This window comes from Alexandromys fortis, unplaced genomic scaffold (genome assembly GCF_014885135.2).
Source record: "Alexandromys fortis isolate MF-2015 unplaced genomic scaffold, M_Fortis_MF-2015_v1.1 scaffold_17, whole genome shotgun sequence".
NCBI lineage: Eukaryota > Metazoa > Chordata > Mammalia > Rodentia > Cricetidae > Alexandromys > Alexandromys fortis.
Window position 1 is genome coordinate 17,689,453 of NW_026067896.1, and position 24,205 is coordinate 17,713,657.

General features: G+C 38.3%; 1 protein-coding gene across 3 annotated transcripts in view; it reads left to right on the forward strand.

Annotated features, from left to right (window-relative positions):
- Positions 1-17,988, forward strand: part of Rbm27 (RNA binding motif protein 27) — a 68,356-nt gene extending 50,368 nt beyond the window's left edge. For 2 of the 3 annotated variants that reach the window (XM_050161951.1, XM_050161966.1), the window contains 8 exons: positions 1,033-1,173; positions 3,086-3,205; positions 4,935-5,009; positions 5,138-5,302; positions 6,434-6,538; positions 6,633-6,821; positions 13,821-13,931; positions 15,211-17,988. In XM_050161951.1, the coding sequence (XP_050017908.1) occupies positions 1,033-1,173; positions 3,086-3,205; positions 4,935-5,009; positions 5,138-5,302; positions 6,434-6,538; positions 6,633-6,821; positions 13,821-13,931; positions 15,211-15,294 (990 nt within the window). In that variant the 3' untranslated portion in view covers positions 15,295-17,988. The remainder of the gene's footprint in view (positions 1-1,032; positions 1,174-3,085; positions 3,206-4,934; positions 5,010-5,137; positions 5,303-6,433; positions 6,539-6,632; positions 6,822-13,820; positions 13,932-15,210) is intronic. The other variant, XM_050161958.1, reaches the window with a different exon arrangement.
- Positions 17,989-24,205: the final 6,217 nt, after the last annotated feature.

Genomic DNA, 24,205 nt, shown 5'->3' on the forward strand with positions numbered 1-24,205 from the left:
GCAGCGTGACTCGCCGAGGTCTAACTTGTTTAGCTTTGCCTGTAGAACAGAATTGGTCTCTAGATGGGAGCCTTTGAAATCTGATGCTTAAGAAGTATCTACAGCGAGGCACATGTGACATCTACCACTAAATTCTGAATCTAGAGCTGTTTTGTGCATTAGAGCCATTCAGATATTGATAGTAATAATTTTCATCTAGGTTACCATCGTTAGGGTAAATGCATTTGATGAAAAATCAAAAGCAAGCAGGCATCTGAGGCAGAAGGCTGTTGAGTTTGAGGCCAGCCTATGCTACACAGCAAATTCCTATTTCATAACACTGAAAAATATATACATGTATATTCCTTACAGTATATAGTCTCAACCTGCTCCTTAGCATCTAAACCGTATATTTTTGTTTGTGTTGTGTTTGGTATTTGGATCCAAATGTGAATACTTGTCAAAGATGTTGGATGAATGGTGATAAATGTAGCCAAAGATTATCTTTTTATTTCCTTGTTTATACTGTTAAAAAACCTATCTTTGCCAGGCAGTAGTGGTGCATGCCTTTTATCCCAGCACTTGGAGTCAGAGGCAGGCTGTGAGTTCAAGGTCAGCCTGGTCTACAGAGCTAGTTCCAGGACACAGTCCAAAGACACAGAGAAACCCTGTCTAGAAAAAATAAAAACAAAACAAAAACCTGTTTTTGAAACATTGTATACTTAAGAGAAGATTTTTTTTTAAGTTACCAACAGTTTGTGTGTGTGTGTGTTACTGTGAAATACGTATTTTAGGAGTTAAGGATTGAATCAAGGGACTTGTGCACACTCAATACATGCTATACTATTGAGTTCCTCACAGTTAGGATCTGTGTTAGATTTCCAAAACAAAATGGATAAGACCATCTGTATATTCATAATTCCTAAAAATGTACAATCTTAAAGATAATCGAAGCATTCCCTTATTTCAACTTTAGCTTTTATCTTAAATTTGAATCATTCTTGGGTGTGTTTTTAAATTTATATCACATAGATGTTTATTTTGTACTTGCAGATGATGGGCAAACCACAGACCTCTGGTGCCTATGTCCTTAACAAAGTTCCTGTTAAACACCGTCTTGGACATGCAAGTACTAACCAGAGTGATACACCTCACTTGCTCAATCAGTCTGGAGGTTCTGGAGATGATTGCCCGGTATGCATTCCTGTGATTTCCATGTCTATTTAGTTTTTCATTCAATGGCATAAAAATTCATTACCATTAAGGGGTATAGTCTCTTTCTCAACAGGAGAAGCATGACATTTGACCTAAGTGTACTTCTGATTTCCATAGCTCAGTTAGGAATTAGCTGGTTAATTTTCTTTTATTTAGAGCTATCTAAAAATTAGAGAATTTTAACTTTTAGGTGCTTATTGTTAGGTAGTTATCCTTATTAGTCTCCTCCCACCCCCATTACCACCACCCATTTTTTGAGATCTGTACCCAGGCTGACTTCTAGAAGTTCATGGTCCTGCTGCTTCAGGCTCCCAAATGCTAATATTAAAGACATGTGCTACCACATGTGGCTCTCATTTTTCCTTTTAGATATAATTAAGAACCTAGTGAGGACTAGGGAAATGACTCTTAAAGGTAGTTGGGCTGGAGAGATGGTTCAGTGGTTAAGAGCATTGCTTGCTCTTCCAAAGGTCCTGAGTTCAATTCCCTCAACCACATGGTGGCCCACAACCATCTGTAATGAGGTCTGGTGTTCTGAGGTATTCTGGCCTGCAGACATACAGACAAAATATTGTATACATAATAAATAATTTTTTTTTTTTTTTAAAATAAGGTGACTTGAGTTTGGTTCCTAGCACGCACCCTTAGCAGCTGATAGTTGCTCCCGGGAACTGACACCCTGTTCTGGGTCTGTGGGCACTGCATGCATATGCACAGGCTCACACACAGAAACATGCAACACATTAAATTAAAAATAAATAATTAAAATCAAAATCTTAAATCAGTGAAGGTAATTCTGTGAAAATCAAGTGTTGAATGTCCTACTTTTACTTTTGGAATATATCTGTTCAATAACTCTAGTATAATGGTTATTATAGACAGCCAGAGGAACTCTGAAAAAGGAAAGTGATAGAGAATAGTTTAAAAAAAAATATAAGGTTTGTTACTAATAGATTGATGGTGGCACAGGAATTAACAGACCAGTGAAACAGAACAGAAAGCCTAAATAGACTTCATTGCTAAAGGAATTTATTATATTAAATAGCTAGTATCAGATCAGTGAAGAAAATAATGGGTGTTTTTTTAAAGTCATTTTTTTTAATTTATTTATTATGTATACAGTATTCTGCCTATATATATCTGGTGCCAGTAGAGGGCACCAGATTTCATTACAGATGGTTGTGAGCCACCATGTGGGTTGCTGGGAATTGAACTCAGGACCTCTGGAAGGGCAGTCAGTGCTCTTAACCTCTGAGCCACCTCCCCAGCCCCCAATATTGGATGTTTTGATAAATCCTATTAGTATAAGTGGATAGCCATATGGAAAAGATAAAGTTATGTTCTGTTTTTAAAAATTACATAATTAAATTCCAAGTAGACTTGAGACTTAAATGCTAATGGAAATATTAGATAATTCAACTCTCATGAAATGAAATTTGGCAATGTTAGGCAAAAATTATATATGTAATAAAATCTTTTTAAGAATGTAAGTACACATGTATATACTACTACTAACTGTATGCTTTTTATAATTCTGAAAATCCCCAAATGTCTATCAACAAGGCACTGGTTTCATAAAATGTCATATATCCATACAGTAAAATGCATTTAACTTTACAAAGAAATGAGGAATACTTTTTTTTTTAATGTACCATGATGTGTACACCATGAAATGTATTTTAGGGCATAGTGAACTGAGCAAAATGAATTTTAAGACTATGTAGAAGGCTGGAGAGATGGCTATTCCAAAGGTCCTGAGTTCAATTCCCAGCAACCACATGGTGGCTCACAACCATCTGTAATGAGATCTGGTGCCCTCTTCTGGTCTGCAGGTGTACATGTACATAATAAATAATAAAGAAAACATCCTTTCCTTTATTTTTTTTTTAAGGTATTTTCTACTCCAGGCCATACAAAACCAATTTACAGCTCCTCAAACTTAAAAACACCTTCAAAACTTTGTTCAGGGTCTAAATCTCATGATGTTCAAGAAGTTCTTAAGAAGAAACAGGTAAGGGCCTCCATTCTTCTGCCTGTTAGTTCTTTAGTGCCTGTGCATTACAATACCTTTACATTTGTGTTGCTGTAGAGCTATAGCTATGACATGCTGTACTTTCTCTTCATTTAGTACACTTAAAAATGATGAACAAACTGAAAAAGGCTCGACAGTTGCCTTTAGTAGCCACATTAAATCCAAGGAATAGATTGTTCTTTTGGTTATGAGTATTAAAACAAGAGCCTTAAGTACACCGAGCTATAACCACTAATATTTTTTATATGTTACATTTCTTTTTTTGTGGGGGTAGAGGGTAGGGTCAAATCAGGATTTCTTGTGTGGTCTATGTTATTCTGGAACTTGTTTTGTAGGTCAGGCTGGCCTTGAACTCAGGTCCTCCTGCCTCTGCCTCCTGAGTGTTGGGATTAAAGGTGTGCGCCACCATTCCTGGCTAACATTGTGTGTGTGTGTGTGTTTTTTAATTCATTCAATGAAGAAAAGTAGACAGTTTTCTTTCTGTTTTGGGGGTGGGTGGGATGAGGCTGGGAATGGAAACCCAGGGCCTGGCACATGCTGTATAAGTATTCTACCACTTGGCTAGACCTGGGTTTTCCAGTTCCCTTAATGAATAAATAAATAAATAAATGAATGAATAAATAAATAATTTATCGTTGTGTGTGCAATATTCTACCTGCATGCCAGAAGAGGGCATCAGATCGTATTATAGATGGTTGTGAGCCACCATGTGGTTGTTCGGAATTGAACTCACGACCTCTGGAAGCCAGTGCTCTTTGCCTCTGAGCCATCTCTCCAGCCCTCCAATTCCTTTTTTAAAGTCAGATAATGTTTCTCATAAGTATAACATGCTTATGGTTCATCATATGACTCAGCTTGGAGTAACTGTTGTTTTAGGTGTAAGCTGTTTACATAGAAAATAAATTTATTTATTACTTTATATAGCCCTGGTTGTCCTGGAACTCATTATGTAGACCAGGCTGGCCTCAAACGCACAGAGATCGCCTGCCTCTGCCAGTGCTGGAGGAAATTAAAGACGTGTGCCACCACCACCCCGACCCCCTGGCAGAAACAGATATTTATATGTATTGTCTCCATAGAAAGATTTAATTCTCAGGAATGTAGAAACAACATTTTCCAAGCAAAAAAAAAAAATTGAAGCCAGGTAGTGGTGGCGCACACCTTTAATTCCAGCACTCGGGGGGCAGAGGCAGGTGGATCTCTCTAAGTTCAAGGCCAGCCTGGTCTATGAGAGTGAGTTCCAGGACAGGCTCCAAGGCTACCCAGAGAAACCCTGTCTTGAAAAATTTAAAAAAAAAAAAAAATCCTGATTATTGGCAATTTATAGCCGTATCTCATAATTTAAAACTTTAAACTTCAGAAATAAAGATTTGGCCTATTATACTGGAAAGTGAAAATAATTTGCTTTTTTTTTAAAGATACAAAGTATAGATATAAATTTTAAAGTTGTACTGGAATTATTGGGAAAGTTATTCAAAGGCTTCCTTTTAGGTTTTTTGGTTTTTGGACGGGCTCTCCTTGGGTTTTCCCTTCAGTCTGGAGTCGTGGGCTTATAGCCATGTACTAGCCACGTCCCACCCCAGCTGCTGCACTCATCGGATTTTGATGGAGGAGGGAATGTCAATTTCAGAGAAGAAGAAATGTGTATTGTTAGCTGATTCTTTTTTTTTTTTAATCCATTACTAACTTCCTTCTTTCCTTTATTCAGGAAGCAATGAAGTTACAGCAAGACATGAGGAAAAAGAAGCAAGAAATGTTGGAAAAGCAAATAGAATGCCAGAAGGTAGAGTAAGAACTCATCCTTTGCATTCTGAAATGTCACATAGAAATGATTTACAAAGTTATAGTAGCAGAGCTTTAGGGCTTAAATTTACTTAGTTTAGACTTACTTTTTTTCTGATTATTTTGTAGATGCTAATTTCTAAGCTAGAAAAAAACAAAAACATGAAACCAGAAGAAAGAGCAAATATAATGAAGACCTTAAAAGAACTGGGAGAGAAGATCTCACAATTGAAAGATGAATTAAAAACGTCTTCTGCCGTCTCCACACCATCCAAAGTAAAGACAAAGACGGAGGTATCCAGTTGCATTCCTCCTCTAGCAAACTTACAGAACATCTGTGATGTGCTTGGCACTTTGAAAGTGGAGTGCGACCCATAGGCAGCCCCTAAACCAGCTGGTGAAGTTACTACTGGACTAGTAGGAGAGAATCAGGCCACTAGAGAATAATTTGTTTTCACGAATGCTATAAGTTTAAAGTCCTGTTTGGACAGATGCTGGTGCTCGAGTAGACCTCAGCCCAAGTGCATTTTAAACAGGTGTTGTACCAGTGAATATACGTATACATACACACATACATACATACATACACACACACACACACACACACACACACACACATATGGCAGTTCAGCCCTAATGAACTGCCGGATTTGCCTTTTATATGTTTAAAGACCTAAGACTTTATTTAATCTTCAGGGAAGATGTGGTTGTTTTTTGTTCTGGGGAGGTGTCTTTGTTTATATGTGTGGTTTATTTGAAACGGGGGTCTCTCTATAGCCTAGGCTGGCCTGTGCCTTTTGCAAATTACATGAGGCTAGAGAAAAAGAGCTCAGTAGTTTAGAACAAATACTATTTTCCAGGGGACCCAAGTTTGGTTCCCAGCAGCCACGTGAAGTGGCTTCCAGCTACCTCTTCCAGGGAATCTGACACTCTTTTCTGGACTCCTTTAGCACTATGTAAACCCCCATATAGAAATGCACACAAATACATATAATAACAGATAAAGAGCATGTGAAGGCAAATCTTCCATAGCTACCTGAAGACCAGTGATTTATCTGTTACAAAAAAGAGTGGCGATACTTATAGAGTTCAGTCTGAAAGTAATTCTGTACTGTTCTTTATACTATTTTATATTTTATTTAATTAACTAATCATTTGAAAACTGGGTTTCATTCTGTAACCTGAGATGGCTCTGATTTGAGGCCTGGGATTATAGGTGTGAGGCACAGTTGTGTAAAATTGATAAATATTGTCATTGTGCTGGCTGCGTATGCCGTATTATGTCTGTGAAGGTTTACTTCCTCAGAGCACCCATGTCTTTTCTGTCCTGTTTTTTCAGAAGCCTGGCGTTGTGTAGCTATAATGCTCTGAATAAGATCTTAGTGTTTACTTGAAGTCTCCCTTTTCACTGTTAACTTTTCTCAGGCCCAGAAGGAGCTACTAGACACTGAACTGGATCTCCACAAGAGGCTCTCTTCAGGAGAAGACACAACAGAATTACGAAAAAAGCTCAGTCAGTTACAAGTTGAGGTTAGATTTAACTTATATAACATCTCAAAAAATAGATTTTTCTCTTTATTTAATGAAGGTTTAATAATATAGCAATGTGCTTGTTGTGATTTAGGCTGCAAGATTAGGTATTTTACCTGTGGGACGAGGAAAAACCATGTCCTCTCAAGGTCGAGGAAGAGGCCGAGGTCGAGGAAGAGGGAGGGGCTCACTAAATCACATGGTAGTGGACCACCGCCCCAAATCACTCTCAGTTGGAGGATTCATTGAGGAGGAAAAGGATGAACTGCTTCAGCATTTCTCAGTAAGTTTTTCATATAACTCTTGTTAACTCTAAAAACAACGCACTCAGCACTTTGTTTGCTACAATCTATAAATATCAAATGATTTCTAGGATAGTAATGTTAGTTGTTAAAACTTGGACTTTACCAATTTTTTATTAATGTATTTTTCAAGGTCAGGAAGTAGGTTTTTCTCTGAAATTCCTTAATAATCTTTGTAAACACATTTTTGTGGAACAGCATTCCAAAGACAGACTTGATTTTAGGATTATTTCAGTTTACCAGGTATTTCTAGGCAACAGATTAATCTGGAATAGAGACAAAACTCAAATTATTAGGGCAGTAAGCATATTTATTCTTTTTTTTAAAAAATTTATTTATTCATTCATTCATTTATTCATTCATTTATTTATTTATTTATTTATTTATTTATTATGTATACAGTTAGCCAGAAGAGGGCACCAGACCTCATTACAGATGGTTGTGAGCCCCATGTGGTTGCTGGGAATTGAACTCAGGACCTTTGGAAGAGCAGGCAATGAATGCTCTTAACCACTGAGCCATCTCTCCAGCCCCAAGCATATTTATTCTATATGCAGTGTTGACATTCACTACAGACAAGTAGGATTGACTACAGACAAACTTGTACAGTATATTCTCTTTCCAGCTATTTATTCATTAATTCATTTGTTAGACATTTCTGAATTAGAGTTTCATAAATGAGTTTTTGTAATGTTAAATGACTTTAAGTATGAAAAACATGTGAAATTTTATATAGTAAAGTCTCTTAAAGTTTTAGACAGGGTCTCAAGTACCCCAGGTTATCCTCAAACTTCCGTGTATAGGCAAAGATAACCTTGAATTTCTGATCCTCTTGCTTCCATCTTAGTGATGCTTGGATTACAGGCATGTATACACCACCGTGCCTGGTTTTTGGTAGTGTTGGGGATTTAACTAAGGAGAATGTGCTTCCTAGGCAATCACTGTATAAGTTGAGTCTCATCTCCAGTCTCCAGTGATCATCTTTTCTTCAGATTCAACATCAAATCTTAAACTGCCCACTATGATCATACAGATGACAAGTACCAGAGCCAAGATAACCAGGTTTCCAGTTCTAGGCAACTTTTTACAAATTACATTATTTATTTGGGAGTAAGGGTGATTATACCATGACATGCATGTGGAAATCAGAGAACAAATTTTGGGAGTTTCTCTCTTCTATCTTATGGGTGCCAGGGTTCAAACTCAGGTCATCAGGCCTGGTAGCAAGCACCTTTGTCTGCTGAGCCATTTCACTGAACCTCCTCCACCCCCTTACTCCAGATATTTTATTTGAGAACAATATTTGTAACCCCATTCTGTGTTAAAAGACGGTGATGCAGATCATGACAAGGAATGTATGTGAGGGGTACTGGGGAGATAATGTAGAACTGAGTCTGGATCCCTATCAGACGTAAATATAGGCCAGCAGAGTACACCTATAATCTCATTGCTGGGCTTGCTGACGAGTCAGACTAGCCTGTTGTTGAATTAGGGCTCAGTGAGAGCTTCTGTCTCAAAAAAGTAGGAAAATGTACTAGGAAAGACACCATTGTCAGCCTTAGACTTTCACAAGTAAATTCACACCTGAACACATACAGAGCCACAGAAACTAAACATAATATATGCAGTCCAGGTTATCTATAACAACATAGGAACATAGTTTTTTTAGATAGAAAGAGTGGATTTTATTATTTCTTATTCTATATACATGGTCATCAAAATGTCACCAGTTTTTAAAAAATTGCTACTAAGTGGAGATACCTTTCCTTGTTTTCATGAACACTACACACTTCTTTATGACTGGTGTGTGTGACTTGCTTTATTGAACAAATGTGTAGCAACAGTGACAGATGTGACTGCATCATTATATTACCAAATCTATGTAAAATTTTTAATATATCCCTGACCAGACTGTTGATTTTAGCTCTGGTGAACAATCTTACACGGCAAGTAGTTGTGGCTGACCTCAAGAAGCTGATAGACTGACTATAGGACCTGATGGTGGCCTATACTCCAAAGCTAGTAAGAACAGAGAACCCTCAATTCTCTAGCTCCACAGAATTAACTTCTCAGAACTGGAATGTGCTTGGATATAGACTTTCAGTCAGTCAGGCCTCCAGATGATAATACAGCCCCAATGACATCTTGAACACTACCCGATGCTGTGAGCACGGGATTCTGCTAAGCAGAGCCTGGATCCCCACCATGAAATTTAGTCTGGCATACTTTCAGTATTTGTTAGGGAACATAGATCTTAATAGTGTATACCAATAATTGGCAGACTTTGGACCTAGAGAGATGACTCAGCAATTAAGAACATTTCCTACCTCCCCCTGGGATAATGGTTAAGACAGGTTTCCTCTACACAGCTCTGGTTATCCTAGACTCACTGTAGACCAGGCTGACCTTGAACACAGAGCCCCACCTTCCGCTGCCTCCCTCTGCTGGAATTAAAGTGTGTGACACACTGCTGGCTTCAGGGCATGTTCTTGAAAAGGACTCATTTACCAGCACCCGTGTTGGGTAGCTCACAACTGCCTATAAGTCTAGTGCCAAAGAATTTTCTTCTCTTCCCCTCAGGCACTTGTAGACACAAGGCATACACACAGATCTCACACACACACACACACACACACACACACACACACACACACACACATATACACATGAATAAAGACTTTTTTTAAAAGTTGGTAGACTTATTCTTGTAAAGAGTCAAGTTGTAAAATATAGGCTTTTGTGACCTACAAATGGTCTCTCTCATGTTGTACGTTCCTTTCCTCTGGTTCTCTTCTGCTCCCCTCCCTCCCTTTTGTTCATTTTGCTTTTCCTGTTTATTTACATGCTTTCTTGAAGTTTATTGGGATCATCTCATGTGGTCCAGGATAGCGTCTCAAGCTTTCTGTGTAGCCAAGACATAACTAGATCTCCTGTTTATCCTGTCACACCACCAAACTGGCTTTGTTTGATTTCCGAGACTGGGTTTCACTTTGTACTGCTTGCTAGCCTAGAACTCACAATATAGTTTAGACTTGTTTCAAGCTCATGAAATCCCTGCCTCAGCTTCTTAAATGATGAAACCTATTTCTAGTCTCCTTTTTTTCCCCTTTTAGTAACCATTTTAATAAAGTACAAGCTATTTTTAGTTCATAGGGCTTCAGAAGCAGGGTGCTGAGTGAGATACAGTGGTGTGTCCTATAGTCCTCACATTTAGGAGCTGAGGCCTTTAATCCCAACACTTAGGAGGCAGAGGCAGGTGGATCTCCGTGAGTTGAGTCCAGCCTGGTCTCTAAGAGCTAGTTCCAGGACAGCCAGGGCTGTTACACAGAGAAACCCTGTCTTGGGGTTGGGGTAGGGGGATGATCAAAATCAATGAGTCCAGGAAAAGCTTTTTAAAAAGAATATGTTCTTTATGTCACAGGGATCTGAGGACAGTAAAGATCTATTTTTGTTGGTGCTGTTTTTTTTTAAAGAGATTTATGTGTGTACTTGTATACATATATGTGTGTGTGTGTGTACATGAATGTACATGTATGCAGGTGCCCAACAAGGCCAGAAGGGGGCATCACATCCCCTGGAACTGTAGTTAGAAGTGGTTGTGAGGGTGCTGGGAGCTGAAAGTGCTTTTAACCTTTGAGCAGTCTCTCTTGCTCTTGAGTTTTTTTGTTTGTTTGTTTGTTTTGTTTTGAGGTGGAGTCCTATGTAATTCAGGCTGGCTTCAAACTCACCATATCACCAACGCTTGCCTTGATTTACTGATCCTCTTGTCTCTATTGTCCAAGTGCTGCGATTCCAGAATGTGCCACCATGCCTGGCCAATGCTAAAGAGGTTTATGAAGAATTCTCATAGCCGGGCGGTGGTGGTGCACGCCTTTAATCCCAGCACTCGGAAGGCAGAGGCAGGCGGATCTCTGTGAGTTCGAGACCAGCCTGGTTCGAACTAGTTCCAGGACAGGCGCCAAAACCACAGAGAAACCCTGTCTCGAAAAACCAAAAAAAAAAAAAAAAAAAGAATTCTCATTAAGGATTTATAAGTTTTATCCTGAAGCTGATAATTTTAAGTCAGAGAGTCTAGTTTAAAAGACACAAACAGGACAAGCACTTTGACACTTTCCTTCACCCCTTCTTGAAGAGATTTGACTGAATGCAGTATGGAAAATTGTTCTCTTAAATGTTGAGACTGTTTGGGCCGGGCAGTGGTGGCGCATGCTTTTAATCCCAGCACTCAGGAGGTAGAGGCAGGTAAATCTCTGTGAGTTCGAGGCCAGCCTGGTCTACAAGAGCTAGTTCCAGGACAGGCACCAAAACTACAGAGAAACCCTGTCTCGAAAAAAAAAAAAATAAAAAATTAAAAAAAAAATGTTGAGACTGTTTGGAGTGCACAGAGGAATTTTTTAACTAGAGGGCATTAAGTTGTCTGTTGTTGTTTTGGGGAAGGCTCTCACTATGTCACCTCGATTGGCCTGGCATTCACTATGTGGACTAGGCTGGCCTTAAACTCAGACGTCTGTCTGTCTCTGTCTTCCAAGAGCTAGAATCACAGGTGTGTACCACCATGCCTGATTCTAACCACACAATCTTTAATTGTGTCAGTGTGCTTTATTTGTTCTACTCAGTGAGGTAGGGCATGGGTACTTGAATTTTTTTCTCTTCTTTCTTAATTACAAAATAACATATACTTGCCTCAAGATGCATCTGGCTACATGTAACATAATTTGAAAATGTAAGCTATCTTTTTGTGAGTATGAGGTGTATATGTATACATGCATTCCTGTGTTTGCATTTGTATTTGTACGTGACTGTGGAAGCCAGAAGTTTGTTGACATGAACTGTGTTTTCCTCTGTCACTTCCATTTTACTTTTTGAGACATGGTCTCTCAATTGAAATTTGGAGCTTATTGTTGCAGCTTAGACTGACTGGCCAGCATGCTCCAGGGACCTGCTTCTGTCTGCCCTTGCTTTCCTTCCCAGCACTGGGGTCACAGATGCTCTCACTACTCCTAGTTTTTATGTAGTTGTTAGGGATCTGAACTTAGGTCACCAGAATTGTTGACACAGCAAGTGCTTTAACTACCAAGCCTTGTCCCCTGTTTTCTTCTCTTGTCTTTCCTTATATTTTACATTTATTTGTCCTGTGTATGCGATGTGTATGGGCACACATGCTACTGTGTACTGAGCTCAGCTTTTGGGAGTTAGTTCTCCTTTTACCATGTAGACCAAACTCAGACTGTCCCACGTGGCAGCGAGCACCTTTCCTGCTGAGCCATCTCACACCCTCTATTTTCTTCCATCTAAGGATTTTTAAGGAGATTTTAGCATTACTTCAACACACAAGCTCCTACTGTGTTTCTCTCTGCTTTTCTGCTATGTTGACAGATAGCCATTTTTTCCTCATGCTACCAGAATGTCGGCAGCAACCACATACACCACAACTTCCAACAAGAATATCCAAAGGCTAAAAAGGAGGCTGTGTTTCTTATGCCAGTTTTTAAGATACAATAGTCTTCCTAACAAACTTTTTTAACTCCCTCATCTGACTCACAGCCAGTGATGTGTTTTCATGTCAGCCAAAAGTATCACACACACACACACACACACACACACACACACACACACACACCTGCATTGATCCTTTCTGAGGGAAACTTACTGTGATTAACTTAAACTACTCTTGAGTTGCCCTCTAAGCAAAATTGTCCTCAGATTCTGTTGAAATGAAGAAAAGTTAAAGTTGGTGATTGTGGAGCAGTATCTTTCATGGTGTTCATTGAAGAAAACTTAGAAATCTGAAATATAAAAGGAAGTAAACAATACCAACCTCAGATATGTTAGAATTTTGTATGTAGGGTGGGTGGCTGCTGCTTATGACATGGCATCCATATACTAGGAGGTCAGCAGACAAAATTCAGGGGCTGGTTCTCGGGAATCGACGAGGTCATCAAACTTGTGGGGGTGGGTGCTTTAACTTGCTGAGCCATTTCACTGGTCCACCTTAGACTTTTTGTTACTAATTTAACTGTTTTCATAAAACATATATATGTACATCATTTAAGTCTAGAAATATAGTTTAGTGGTACAATGCTTGCACACAGTTGTATATAACATTCACAAGACCATGGGTCCATTCCTTTATATAAAGAAATAAGTTAATAAATAGAATGTCATCATTGACATTTGCTGAGAAGTAGTTAGAAGGTAGCACTGAGGAAAACACTGAGGAGTTAGGATATAACTCTTAGAACATTGCCTAGTGTGTGCAAGACCCTGAGTTCAATCCACATTGCTACAGAAAAGAAAAGAGAAGAGAAGAGAAAAGAAAAGAAAAGAGAAAGGAAGGAAAGAAGGAAGGGAACAATGAACAAATCAAGTTGGGTTGGGACAATGTGACTTTTCTTTTAGACTGGATCTCATTCTGTAGTCCAGACCCTTTCTGGCGCTCACAATATAGCCAGGCTGGTCTCAGCCTCCAGGGTGCTATAGGTGTGAGATACCAAGCCCAGCTCTAATTACCATTTGTTGAATGTAGAGCTGTGGAATTCTGAGCATTTGAGAAAAGAGAGTGAGCATTATGTCTCACATCTGTAACCCTAGTGCTTGGGAAAGTGAAGCAGGAGGGTTGAGAGTTCATCTCTGGAAAAGAAGGTTATGGGGAGGGGCTAGGAAGAGCTTTATCAGACAGAACTGAAAAAATGCAGTGCTGTGACTGACAGGAGATGATCGTCTCAGGAATGGCAGGATTTTAAGGTTTGATATGTGAAATCAAAGTGGGAGGTTGGTCATTGAATGAAGAAAGTATTTGTTATCCTCCATCCTTCCTTGCACAGTAGAGTGACTGTAACACAGCAGTGGTAAGGCACCACACATAGCAGTTGCCTTAACTGAAAGGCCCACCTTACATCATTTTTAAATAGCACAGTGTTTAAAGAAACTATTAGTAAATACAAGTGCATACTTACGTATTCTTTTAAAATACACTTTAGGCTGCAAACCAAGCATCAAAATTCAAAGACCGTCGGCTACAGATATCATGGCACAAGCCCAAGGTACCATCTATATCTACTGAGACTGAGGAAGAAGAAGTCAAAGAAGAGGTAAGTTCAAACATTAAAATAAAATTTGAATTACAGTACTTCCTCTCTATTTTTATATTAAATACTATACATTTAAAAATAGTCACTTTTCTTTCATTCAGTAAGTTAAAAGCACTCTAAAAGTGATAGTTAGCCACTTAAAATATGAGAAGTAATTTTGTATTTTTGTATTCTAATTGGTTTATTTAAGAGAACATTGAGCCCACAATGTCAGTTACTTCTGATTCTGTTAATTTTGCTTTTAAAAGAATCAAGTTTTTCTAGTTAATGAAGTATGTTCTGACTATATGGACAGGTTTATATAACAAAAACAGTAACGTTCCCAGTTTAGGAAGAAAGTAGGTTTTTCATGTTGGTGATGTTTGTAGATACTTCTACTTTGTGTCAGATTTTAGATTTTTATAAAAGATGTGGAATGTCATGTCATGCAGAAAGTTAGCATATCCGCTGCTCACAAATCAGTGATAGATATCCCAAGAAAAATTGGGAAAGTTGCTGATTTTCCTTGCTTTTGTTAATGAGATAAAGTCAGTTTTAATTATTTTTTAATTGACACTGTACATATATTATGTATATATGTACACAAATATATATATATATGTATATACAACACATAAATTGATTAACACTCTCTAAACATCCACTAATGCTTAGTTTTGTTCTTTTGCTTTTTGAGACAGGGTTTTGCTCTGTAGTCCAGGCTATTTTCAAACTCACAAACTGCCTCCTCAGTCTTCCAGGTGCTAAGATTATAGGCGTGTACTGAGATGGCTGACTTCCACATAGTGTTTTATTTTCTTAGTGATATTGGAATGGGAATCTCCTATTAATATTTTCAGTATAAACAGGATAAATAGTCGTATCCATTTTTAAGGTGTGTTTTGGAATATGGGGAGGAAAATGGGTTAGAAGGTATAAAATCAAAGCCAGAGAGAAAACAAATTCTAGTATCCTGTTAGAGAATTAACCACATTTTATGACAGATTGTAATATTGTGTTGCATAATTCAAGATCTCTATTAAGAATGCTAAGTGTTACCATTACAAAGAAACAAACATCTCTGTTGTGTCTGAGTTGATCAGTACATACTTTAACTGTGGCAAGGTAGCACATATTCTCCATATTAAAAGATGGGGTTGTTGACTGGTTGATTTTTTTTGTTTTGCCCTGAAAATAAACTACTTGTCTATTTTTGTAAACTGATAAACTAGTCTGCTAATCACGTGGCTGGTTGACCTTGAGTTTGTGCACAGCTAAACATGTACCTTCCTTTCTTTAGGAAACAGAAACCTCGGATTTGTTTTTGCATGATGATGATGATGAAGATGAAGATGAATATGAGTCTCGTTCATGGCGAAGATGAAATTTGATGCGAGCTGTGTAATTTTTAGAAATATTGTTTAGAAGAACAACTTTTTAAAATTATTTAAAGAAGTCGATGAGCCAAAAATTTTTTTTTATTTTCGTCTTCAACACAGTAGGTTTAAGGACAGCAAGTTGCTATTCAAACACATCTTGTAATTGTCTGTGATATCAAATCACCAAAGGCCATGACTTTATGCAGTTGTGAAGATCTGCAGGAGTGACTGGATTCTCTAGAACCTTACCTTCCACACCATTTGTTTCTGCTCTTGGTGCTGGATTACAATGTAAAGACAGGGTGTTCAGAAATTTTATTTTGGATTATAAATCTGCTGATAAAAATTTCATTAAATTTCAAAATCGCCTGGAATCTCTTAACTCTTAGCTATTATGGATGGGTCGTCAGACAGTAGGAGATATTCATAATTTAAATACCCTTTTCTTTCAAGGATGGTCTTGGAAGAAAAGTTCATTTTTTTTCCCCTATGGAAGAGCCCACTTTATAGTCAGTCTTTTTCAGAGTTTAACGTGCAGCAGTACCTCAGCAAAAGCACCATCTCTGTTCGCAGAGTCTGCAGAGCTCTGGAGCTGGCCCTGTGGTACTCATCCTCTCCTCACACTGGTCTGGGCTCTGCCATCGGCCTTCCTGGTTTTGATATGTGGTGAGCATTGCTTCAGTTGGTCCTCCCTTTTTTTAATCTCATTTTGCCTTTTGCCCCTCATTCATTCCCTGTTATCTTCCTCATCCCTTTTGATGATAGGCCTAACTTTTTAAATAAGTGTTCAGTTGGGCAATCAAGAATCAGTCATCAGTAAAAGGTTTAAACCAGCACCGTTATAAATAAGTGATGTTTTGATAAAATAAAGGCAGAGTTTCAGGGGAAAGAGTTACTGGCTTCCTCCCTCTTAAAAGCTTCAGCATAGTTATAGTTACACAAAAGGGTTAAGGATATCTGAAGTTCTTTTCCTAAACTGTAACCATGATGGTGAGGTGCTGAGGTAGGGGTTAGGAGTCTGCATATCCTAGTAATAAATGAGATTCTAACTTGACATTGATCAGATGACCTTATATTTTCATAATTTTATAGATTTCTGCTGTCCATGAACATATGCATACTTTAGTAGGCAGTTTCCTTTACCGTGTGCATTTTTACTGTACACTGTACAGAGTATCTGTTAGGTAAAATATACGTGTAAATTTATGTCCTTGTGTTCTGAATGTTAGATGGAAAAGCAGAGGAGCAACACTACACTGTACTGACCACTGGGGAAATGAAATGATTATTGTACATAGGATGTCACTTTTACATGTGTGGTGTGAAATTTGAAACTTCCTGTTGGCTGCAGAAGGTTCCTGGTGATCACTAACCATGCCAGGGTTTTTGTTCCCAGAAGTAAAGACTGTTTCTTAAAATAGAAACAGTTCACTCTGAAACCCAAAACCATCAGGACTCTAGAGTTACATAGAGACAAGGCATTAGATCCCACCTTCTGATCATCCTTTCCTCTTCATATTGTCTTGGAATGATGTGTCAAACACCAGGATCCTTTTTAAGTTCACGTAGTTTTCCCTTAGTAGTGGGACTTCTCCAGGTCACTGTGTTTTTGTGAACACCGAGCTGAAGTGAGCCCACTGAGAACGAACACGTAGAACAGGTCCCCTACACTAAGCATCTGCTCCTTACTTCTCCATCATCTCTAATGAATTTCCTTGATGTCTGTGGCTCAGTCAGTATATATTTGGAAAGATTCATTGTGGTGAATATTTTGAGTCCTGACCATTTAAACGTGATAGAGGGAACAAAGGATTTATATATTTTTTGTACAAAGTTTTTTCTTAAACTGTATAATTTTGTAAATAATTTGTTTGGGTTTTTTTCTTTTGTGTACTAAAACTACCAGCGTATAGATTTCAATAAGAATTGTTGTATTTTTGTATTTGGAAACTGAAAATTACAGTAAATTAGTGAAGCCGTAAGAAAGTCTCCGTAGACTGACATTCGACTGAATGAGATTCCTTTTCATATGATTTTTTTAACCTTAAAATTGACATCTGTGTACACTCACTGTAGAGAGAGGTGAGGATTCATTTGACTTTTTGTTCCTGGGGCAGAGGTTGGGAAAGAAAGGTGCTAATGTGAAGACCAGACCATTTTTCACTAAGATTTTGGGTCCCTAGTACAAAACTTGGGGTTTCAGTATTCCTTAAAATTAACTAAAATTCTTTTCCAATGTGTTTCACTCAAAAATGAATTATAAAATAGAGATTAATTACACTCAAGGTTAGCATAAAATAGCTGAATATGTGTATGTGTATCTCTCTCTCCCCTTTGCCCCCTTCCACCTATCCCCAACTGTTAGAATCCACACCACGACTGGTTTCTTGGCATCTTTGTGTATAGAGAAAAGATTTAGCATTTGAGGCAGATTCTGCTGCTCCTAGTGTGTAGGTGCCCATGTAGCAGAGCAGCAGTGACAGCTGCCAGATTTACTACCAGATTTCTGCCCAAACCTGAAAAGATAACACCAAGGAATGTGAATTTTTTTCTCAGTTTCTTCTTGGAGCATTGGGAAAATGTCGCCACCCACTGAGACGCTGGAAAACAGTTTTTTACAGCGAGAAAGATCCCGCTGATGGATGACTATTTCAAAAGAAAAAAAAAAAATCATGTGAAAAGGAATAGTGTTTCCTCTCGATGTATAGTATGCCTGTATTATAGTTTTTACAAGATTGTGAACTTGTGTAATAGTATATAGGAGATATTGTTGGATTTCTAACTGTTTATACATTTAAATTCATATATGTAATGTTTGTTTTATCGATTACAATCTGAATTTCTAAAAAGCATGTTGACTTTTGCAATAAAGATGCAATATGGAATGGTTCACAATTGGGGGGAAAAGAAGAAAAAAAAGATGAAAATATTACAAATTTAAAAGAATCTGGAAAATTTATGAACCATTCCAAAAATTATAACAATCACTAAAAGAGCTGTAATTCTGGCTTGTTCTGGAAAGAAAGAAATATGAGTGTGAGCTTGTTTGTGAGCCTGAGTGAGTAGTGGATGCTTGTGAATGCTCTATGTGCCTGAGAGACTGCCGCTCTGTATGAAGTTGATTCAGTTCCACTGGTTTAAATGTTGACAAGACTTCTTCAGCAGGGTAGTCTGGACAGCAGAGCTGGGAGGTTGGAACAGTAGCTTGCAAGTTGAGTCCCACCAAAGTGAGGGACACTGGGAGAAAAAATGCAAGTTCAGCTAGTAAGTAACCTTAAAAGAAAAGAAAAAGATTGACTTATTTTATGTGTATGGGTGCTCTACCTGTAAACATGTCTGTGTACCACATGTGTCTACCAGAGGTCAGAAGAGGGTATCAGAGCCCCTGGAACTGGAAGATGATGGTCTGCTGCCATGTGGCTGCTGAGGGTCCTCTGGAAGAGGGGCCAGTGCTCATAAATACCGAGCCATCTCTCCAGCTCCCTAGTTAACCTTTTATAACTGTGTTATTGGGTCGTGAATAAGTTTGTATTTCTGCCACAAAGCACAAGCAGTTTAATTAACAAAAACGTTTATTTTGGTGCTAAAGATACTCAATATGCCTACCAACAGAAGGAGAAAGACAAGGGCCCTTCAGAAAAGATTGATTGCAGACACATCAGAGCTCAATGTTCACATTTTGCAAGGATGCACAGGAAAAGGGAGCACCAGGACAGAAAGTGAGAAAGAGGACAGGAATTATGTTACTCAAACACCTGTCAGTTTTTAAATTGATACTATAAAATACTCCTCCAAGTGGCTATGACTTCTCTAAGAATGGTCTTTTTTTTTTAACTTCCTCAAGAAAATACTGAAATATGGTCAGTTCTATTCTTTTCAAAAAATTAGAGGAGTGTCTGTATCATGTGACTGGCACAGGAGTTGCCTGTCAACATTGGTTTTATAGATCACAGGTGATGCCATGTATATTGATTGCTTCTGGACCTTGGTGGGGGCAGGCATTCTGAACATCGCTGTATGTGTCTAAGAGTGACACCATTTTTTGCTAAAATGGAGTTCTGGTTAGCAGAAATTACTGATTTTATTGAAGTTTTTTTTTCCCCTGATTTTGATGTAAATTATACTAAGGCAAAAAGAGAGGGATAAATTTTAGGTCATGCAACCCAGATATGGCCTAGGCAGAGTTTAGTTATCGTAGACATGAACCTGGTGTGTGTGGTTTAGAGTAGAGCACATTGGACCACATTAATCTGAGGGTAGGCCTACATGTTTTATATTTTCCAACTTTTGGAGCTAACCATCATTGGCTCTGACTAACACTGCTATTATGTGTGTTAGAAATGACTTTAACCTCTGCTAGATTGATATAACCAAGAGTTCATGTTTCAAAGGCTCATCTGCCATGTGACCTCTCCAGGTGGCCTTGAGAACAAAAACATGCCAGCGTTTTGAGACAGGTGGCTTGATAAAGGTGCAGTTAACTTCAGAATAATTGTGATTTTTTTAAAAGATTTTTCTTTTTTCTTTTTTTGCCATGGAAATTGTTTGGTAGTCTAAGATAAACGTGTAAAACATTTTTATGTTTATGTCAGATCCTGTTTCGGTGTTTTTTACTCAGTTTTTTAAGTCAGTTTTAGCTTTGCTCATATCTCATAAAAGCATATTGCCACTTCTTCACTCACCCCAGACCACCACTGGGAGATGCCGATACTTTTCAGTTTTCATTAAAATAGCAAGGCCTAATCTGGACCTTGCCGTGTTAGTTTGTTCCTCAAGGAGGAATGAGTCTGTCCGTATGCCGTTTGAGTTCCTAGACCAGATGCTGTCCATCTGTAAACATGTATTTCTAAGTTAAATTCCAGTCCCTGAACTACCTACCTACCCTCCAGCTAGAGTTACTTGCCATGGTATTCGTATGTTAACGGTTAGGGCCTCCAGGGGGCTCCAAAGGGCAAAACATAGGCTTGAAACTGGCAACCTTCACAAAAACCCAGACCCACGTTCTCTACTATGAGCTACTCATAGTACACATAAAACAAAAGTTTGCAAGTCAGTACTTGCTGTGCAGAGCACACTCACTTTTATATTAGACAAGATTTTATGTCTGAACTCCAGTTGGGCTCTCCAATTATAGTTTGAAAACTGGCTTCTTGGGTTACAGGAAGAACTGCATCTCTAAATACTTTCTCACTGTGACATCATCAAAAACATTTTAGCTACTGAATGATGTGTTTATTTTGCTTGGAAAAGTTTCTGGGGCCCCAAACTGACCTTCAGCCTAAAGGTAAACGGGGTCGCAGAAGCTTCTTGGTGCTCTCACCTGAAGGGTGCTTTTACTCTTAGGATTTAAAAGCAGGCTTTTGTGTAAGCCAAAGCAAATCTGCCCACCCCCCTTTTTAAAGCATCTTGTAAGGAACTCTGGGGGATTGCAGTCCTTTTGTTTGCACCCTTTCTCCTGAGTGGCATACAGTGCCGCTGTACTTGGACTGCAGGTAGTTGAAGTCACTGCAAAGATTATTTACATATATAACATGTATATGTATGTACATAACATGAGAGCTGCTTGACACAACTATATGTTTAAATCTGATAATAAAATAATTTTTTGCTGAATTTAATTTTGTACTTAATTTAGAGTTTATCTTAGCCATCAACAACTTTTTATATCTGTGACAAAATTTATAAACATTTTGTCATTGTGCAATGGAATTTTACTTCAAACAGATGCTTTTAAGTCTAAGAATTACAATAGATAAACCGATATATTAAAAATAATCACTTTCTTGGTTTTTTCCCCTCATTTTTAACATTTAAGTATTTCTGCTCTTTGTGTCTCTTTGCCTATCAAAGCTTAATTTTTTTCCTTTAATTATCAGGTCATATTGTTCAGGATCATGAGAGAGTTGACATTTCAGTTTATGCAGAGCGTACTCGGTGAATAGAGCCCATTGGATCTGTGTGATAGAATACTCAGCACGAATGGTATTTGTACAACTCTTGTTTTTAAGGCTCTTGTCCATGTGACAGTCAGACCACACTTCTTGTGCTGCATGGTACCATGCCAATATTTTTGGCTACTTTCAAACTTTCTGGATGACTTGTTTTGAATGCAGATTATGGCAAAGGGCAGAGCAGTTGTCTGCTTTCTGTGCTCACAGCTATTGGGGAAGATGTGGAACACTTATGGCTTTGTTTAGTCTTAAAAATTCAATTTGGGGAAGGGATAAAATGCTTCCCCAAAGTCACACAGCCAGAGTGCAGGGACTAGGATTTGAATTCAGGCCTGTCAACAGAGCTCGTGGCCCCACCTTTGCACTCTGCTGCTTCCAGCATAGTGGGATGCTGCAAGTCTGTGGGATGTCATTGATCTTTATTACGTCTGTCAAATATTGTCATCTTGGCTCCTGTCTCACGCCTCAGACTGGAACCAACATTCCCCAGGGAACACCACCACACTTTTAGATGGCGGACTTGAAACCAGGGAAAGCAGTGTTTATTCATGCTAATTCATGGAGAAACAGTTTAAAGTAATCACTTTCTGTGACCTTTGCAATGTACAGCCAGCCAATTTGATAGATTTTACAATAATTTGTCTATATCGTAACCCGTTTATTTTATTTTCAATCTTATCTTAATATTTTTCCTGTGGCAAACTGAGTTATGATAATCTCGCAGTATTTCTATGTTGCTTCTTTATGTTTTTCAATATTTCTGGTGCCTTCTTTTAACCTTAGCATTTAGAAAATCATGTTGTATATAAATAAGTTGACATGTTTTATTATTGTTTTCATATAGTATACTGAATTTTCGGGACAGAAAGTGCTGAGAATAGCAGTGTTCATTTATAGTTATGTTTATACCCTTTTTTCGAAAGAACAAACTTACTGAATGAAACCATCATTGTTCTGTTTATAATTTTTTGCCTTTTATATACTTCTTTATTTTAGAAGTACTATTTTAAATCTTTGAGGATTTCTACTTTTCACTATTCTGGCCACTAAACAATGTTTACTGGGAGGTAATTTTTATGATATAATTGTCCACTGAAAGAAAAAAAAAGGTAAAATCAGCTTTGAGAAAGAGAATATTTTTAGCCTTTGACAGCACTTACGAAAACTAGGCATGACCTAATTGGTCCAATGAAAAGTATTTTTCTTCAGAAGTGATTGTACTGTTTCTGTGTGTACATGTTTGTTTGTGCGCATGTATTGGTGAATGCATGCATGTGTGTATGTGCGTGTGGCTGCCAGAGTAGATGGCAGGCATTGTTTTGTGTTCCATCCCTTCCCATTTTTGATGTCAGATGTCTTCCTGTATTGCATCCCATCACATTTTTTCATGACACGATCTTTCATCGAAGCTGGAGCTCACTGATTTGGCAAGACTGGCTTCCAGCAAGCCCCAGGAATCCTCCTTCCTCTCCTCCCTGGTGCTGTAATTATAGGTAGGGCTTTTAAGGGATGTACCAGGGATCCAAACTCAGGTTCTCATGCTCAAGTACGTTACTGATTGAGCCCCTATTCTTAGTAATTTTTATGGGCATAAGGAATGTTTCCAGTATGATACTGTTAAAGAAATTGCTGAGGCAAAGGAGACTTGACTGTAACATCCTTACTGCTAATATAGACCTTGCTTTCTCAATGGGAATTCTTCCTAAAAGTACAATCAGTTCTGTTTTAGAAACCATTTCTGTTGTTAATGCTAACAATACAAGCCTGTTGTTACAGAGCTGTCAACAGTTAGAACTTCACATGCAGACTTATTTTCTTAGTTGTAATATTTTGTCTTAAAAGTTTTTCTACCAGTGACTTTAAAACACTTCCCACTCTGCAATTTACTTAAGTCCTAATGAATTATATATTTCTATAGTTTAGCCATTCATGTAAAAATTACTTGGAGTCACTCAGAATGGTGTGTGGTCTCTTAAGGTCCTATGTGTCAAAAAAGTTTAATTCACTCTGTTTTACACTTTCAAGTAAATACTACTGTTGCATCAGCTAAGAACTGAAGAAAACATCTTTCAACACTGAAGTAAGTTGTTAAATTTACTTAAGACTTAGATAATGGCATTTTTATGGAAAACTTCTGTTTCTGGTATTTTTGGAAGGTTTTCTGGGAGTTGTAAACTCATAAGTGGCTGCATCTAAAGAGACAAAGGAGTCTGGGCTAGTCAGATCTGCGCAGGGTAGAAACCACTGCACAGCTCTTGTGTGTTCTATGTCCAAGAGGAGTGTCCTCGCCACGGATGTTTTGCTGTCATCACTGGCATCAGGTTCATGATTTCCAGACTCAGGTCGCAGGAATGGTCACAGAGGGTTCTGAGAATGCGGAGGAAAGCCGTGTGTGTGAGGAGAAAGCATGAGCATTGAGTGAGTTGTAGGGTTACCCTGCACCATTCATGCCCAGCAGCATGAAAAGAAGCGGGAGAAGGAGAGAGCGTGGGTGTGGATCATAAATAAAATTAGAACAGATGGGAGAATGGAGCATTTTGAACCCTCTGGAAATTGGTCAGTAAGTGACTCAATGAAGATCCAAGAGCTAATAAAGAGCAACCCATCCATCTCTCCCTTTTATTCAGCTCATTCCAGTCTCATTTCGACAGTCAATGTTAATGACCCAAAGAGTAAATTACTGTAAAAGCTATATTATTTTATCATGAAACTTTATTGTTTTGTTTTATTGTATTGTTTTGTTTCTTTTTTATGCGGCACTTTTAATATCAGTATTGTCCCTCTGAGTGGAGTGGCAAGCTGTATTCTGAGAGCCCAGACCAGGGCCAAGCAGATCATCCCCACAGCTTAGGGCACATCCTGACTGCAGTTTTGTTGAAAATCTCCCCAAACTGATGGGCAAAGTATTGTTTATCATTACATAACTCACGTGACAGACACACTCTGCTGAACACTTCCCAAATAT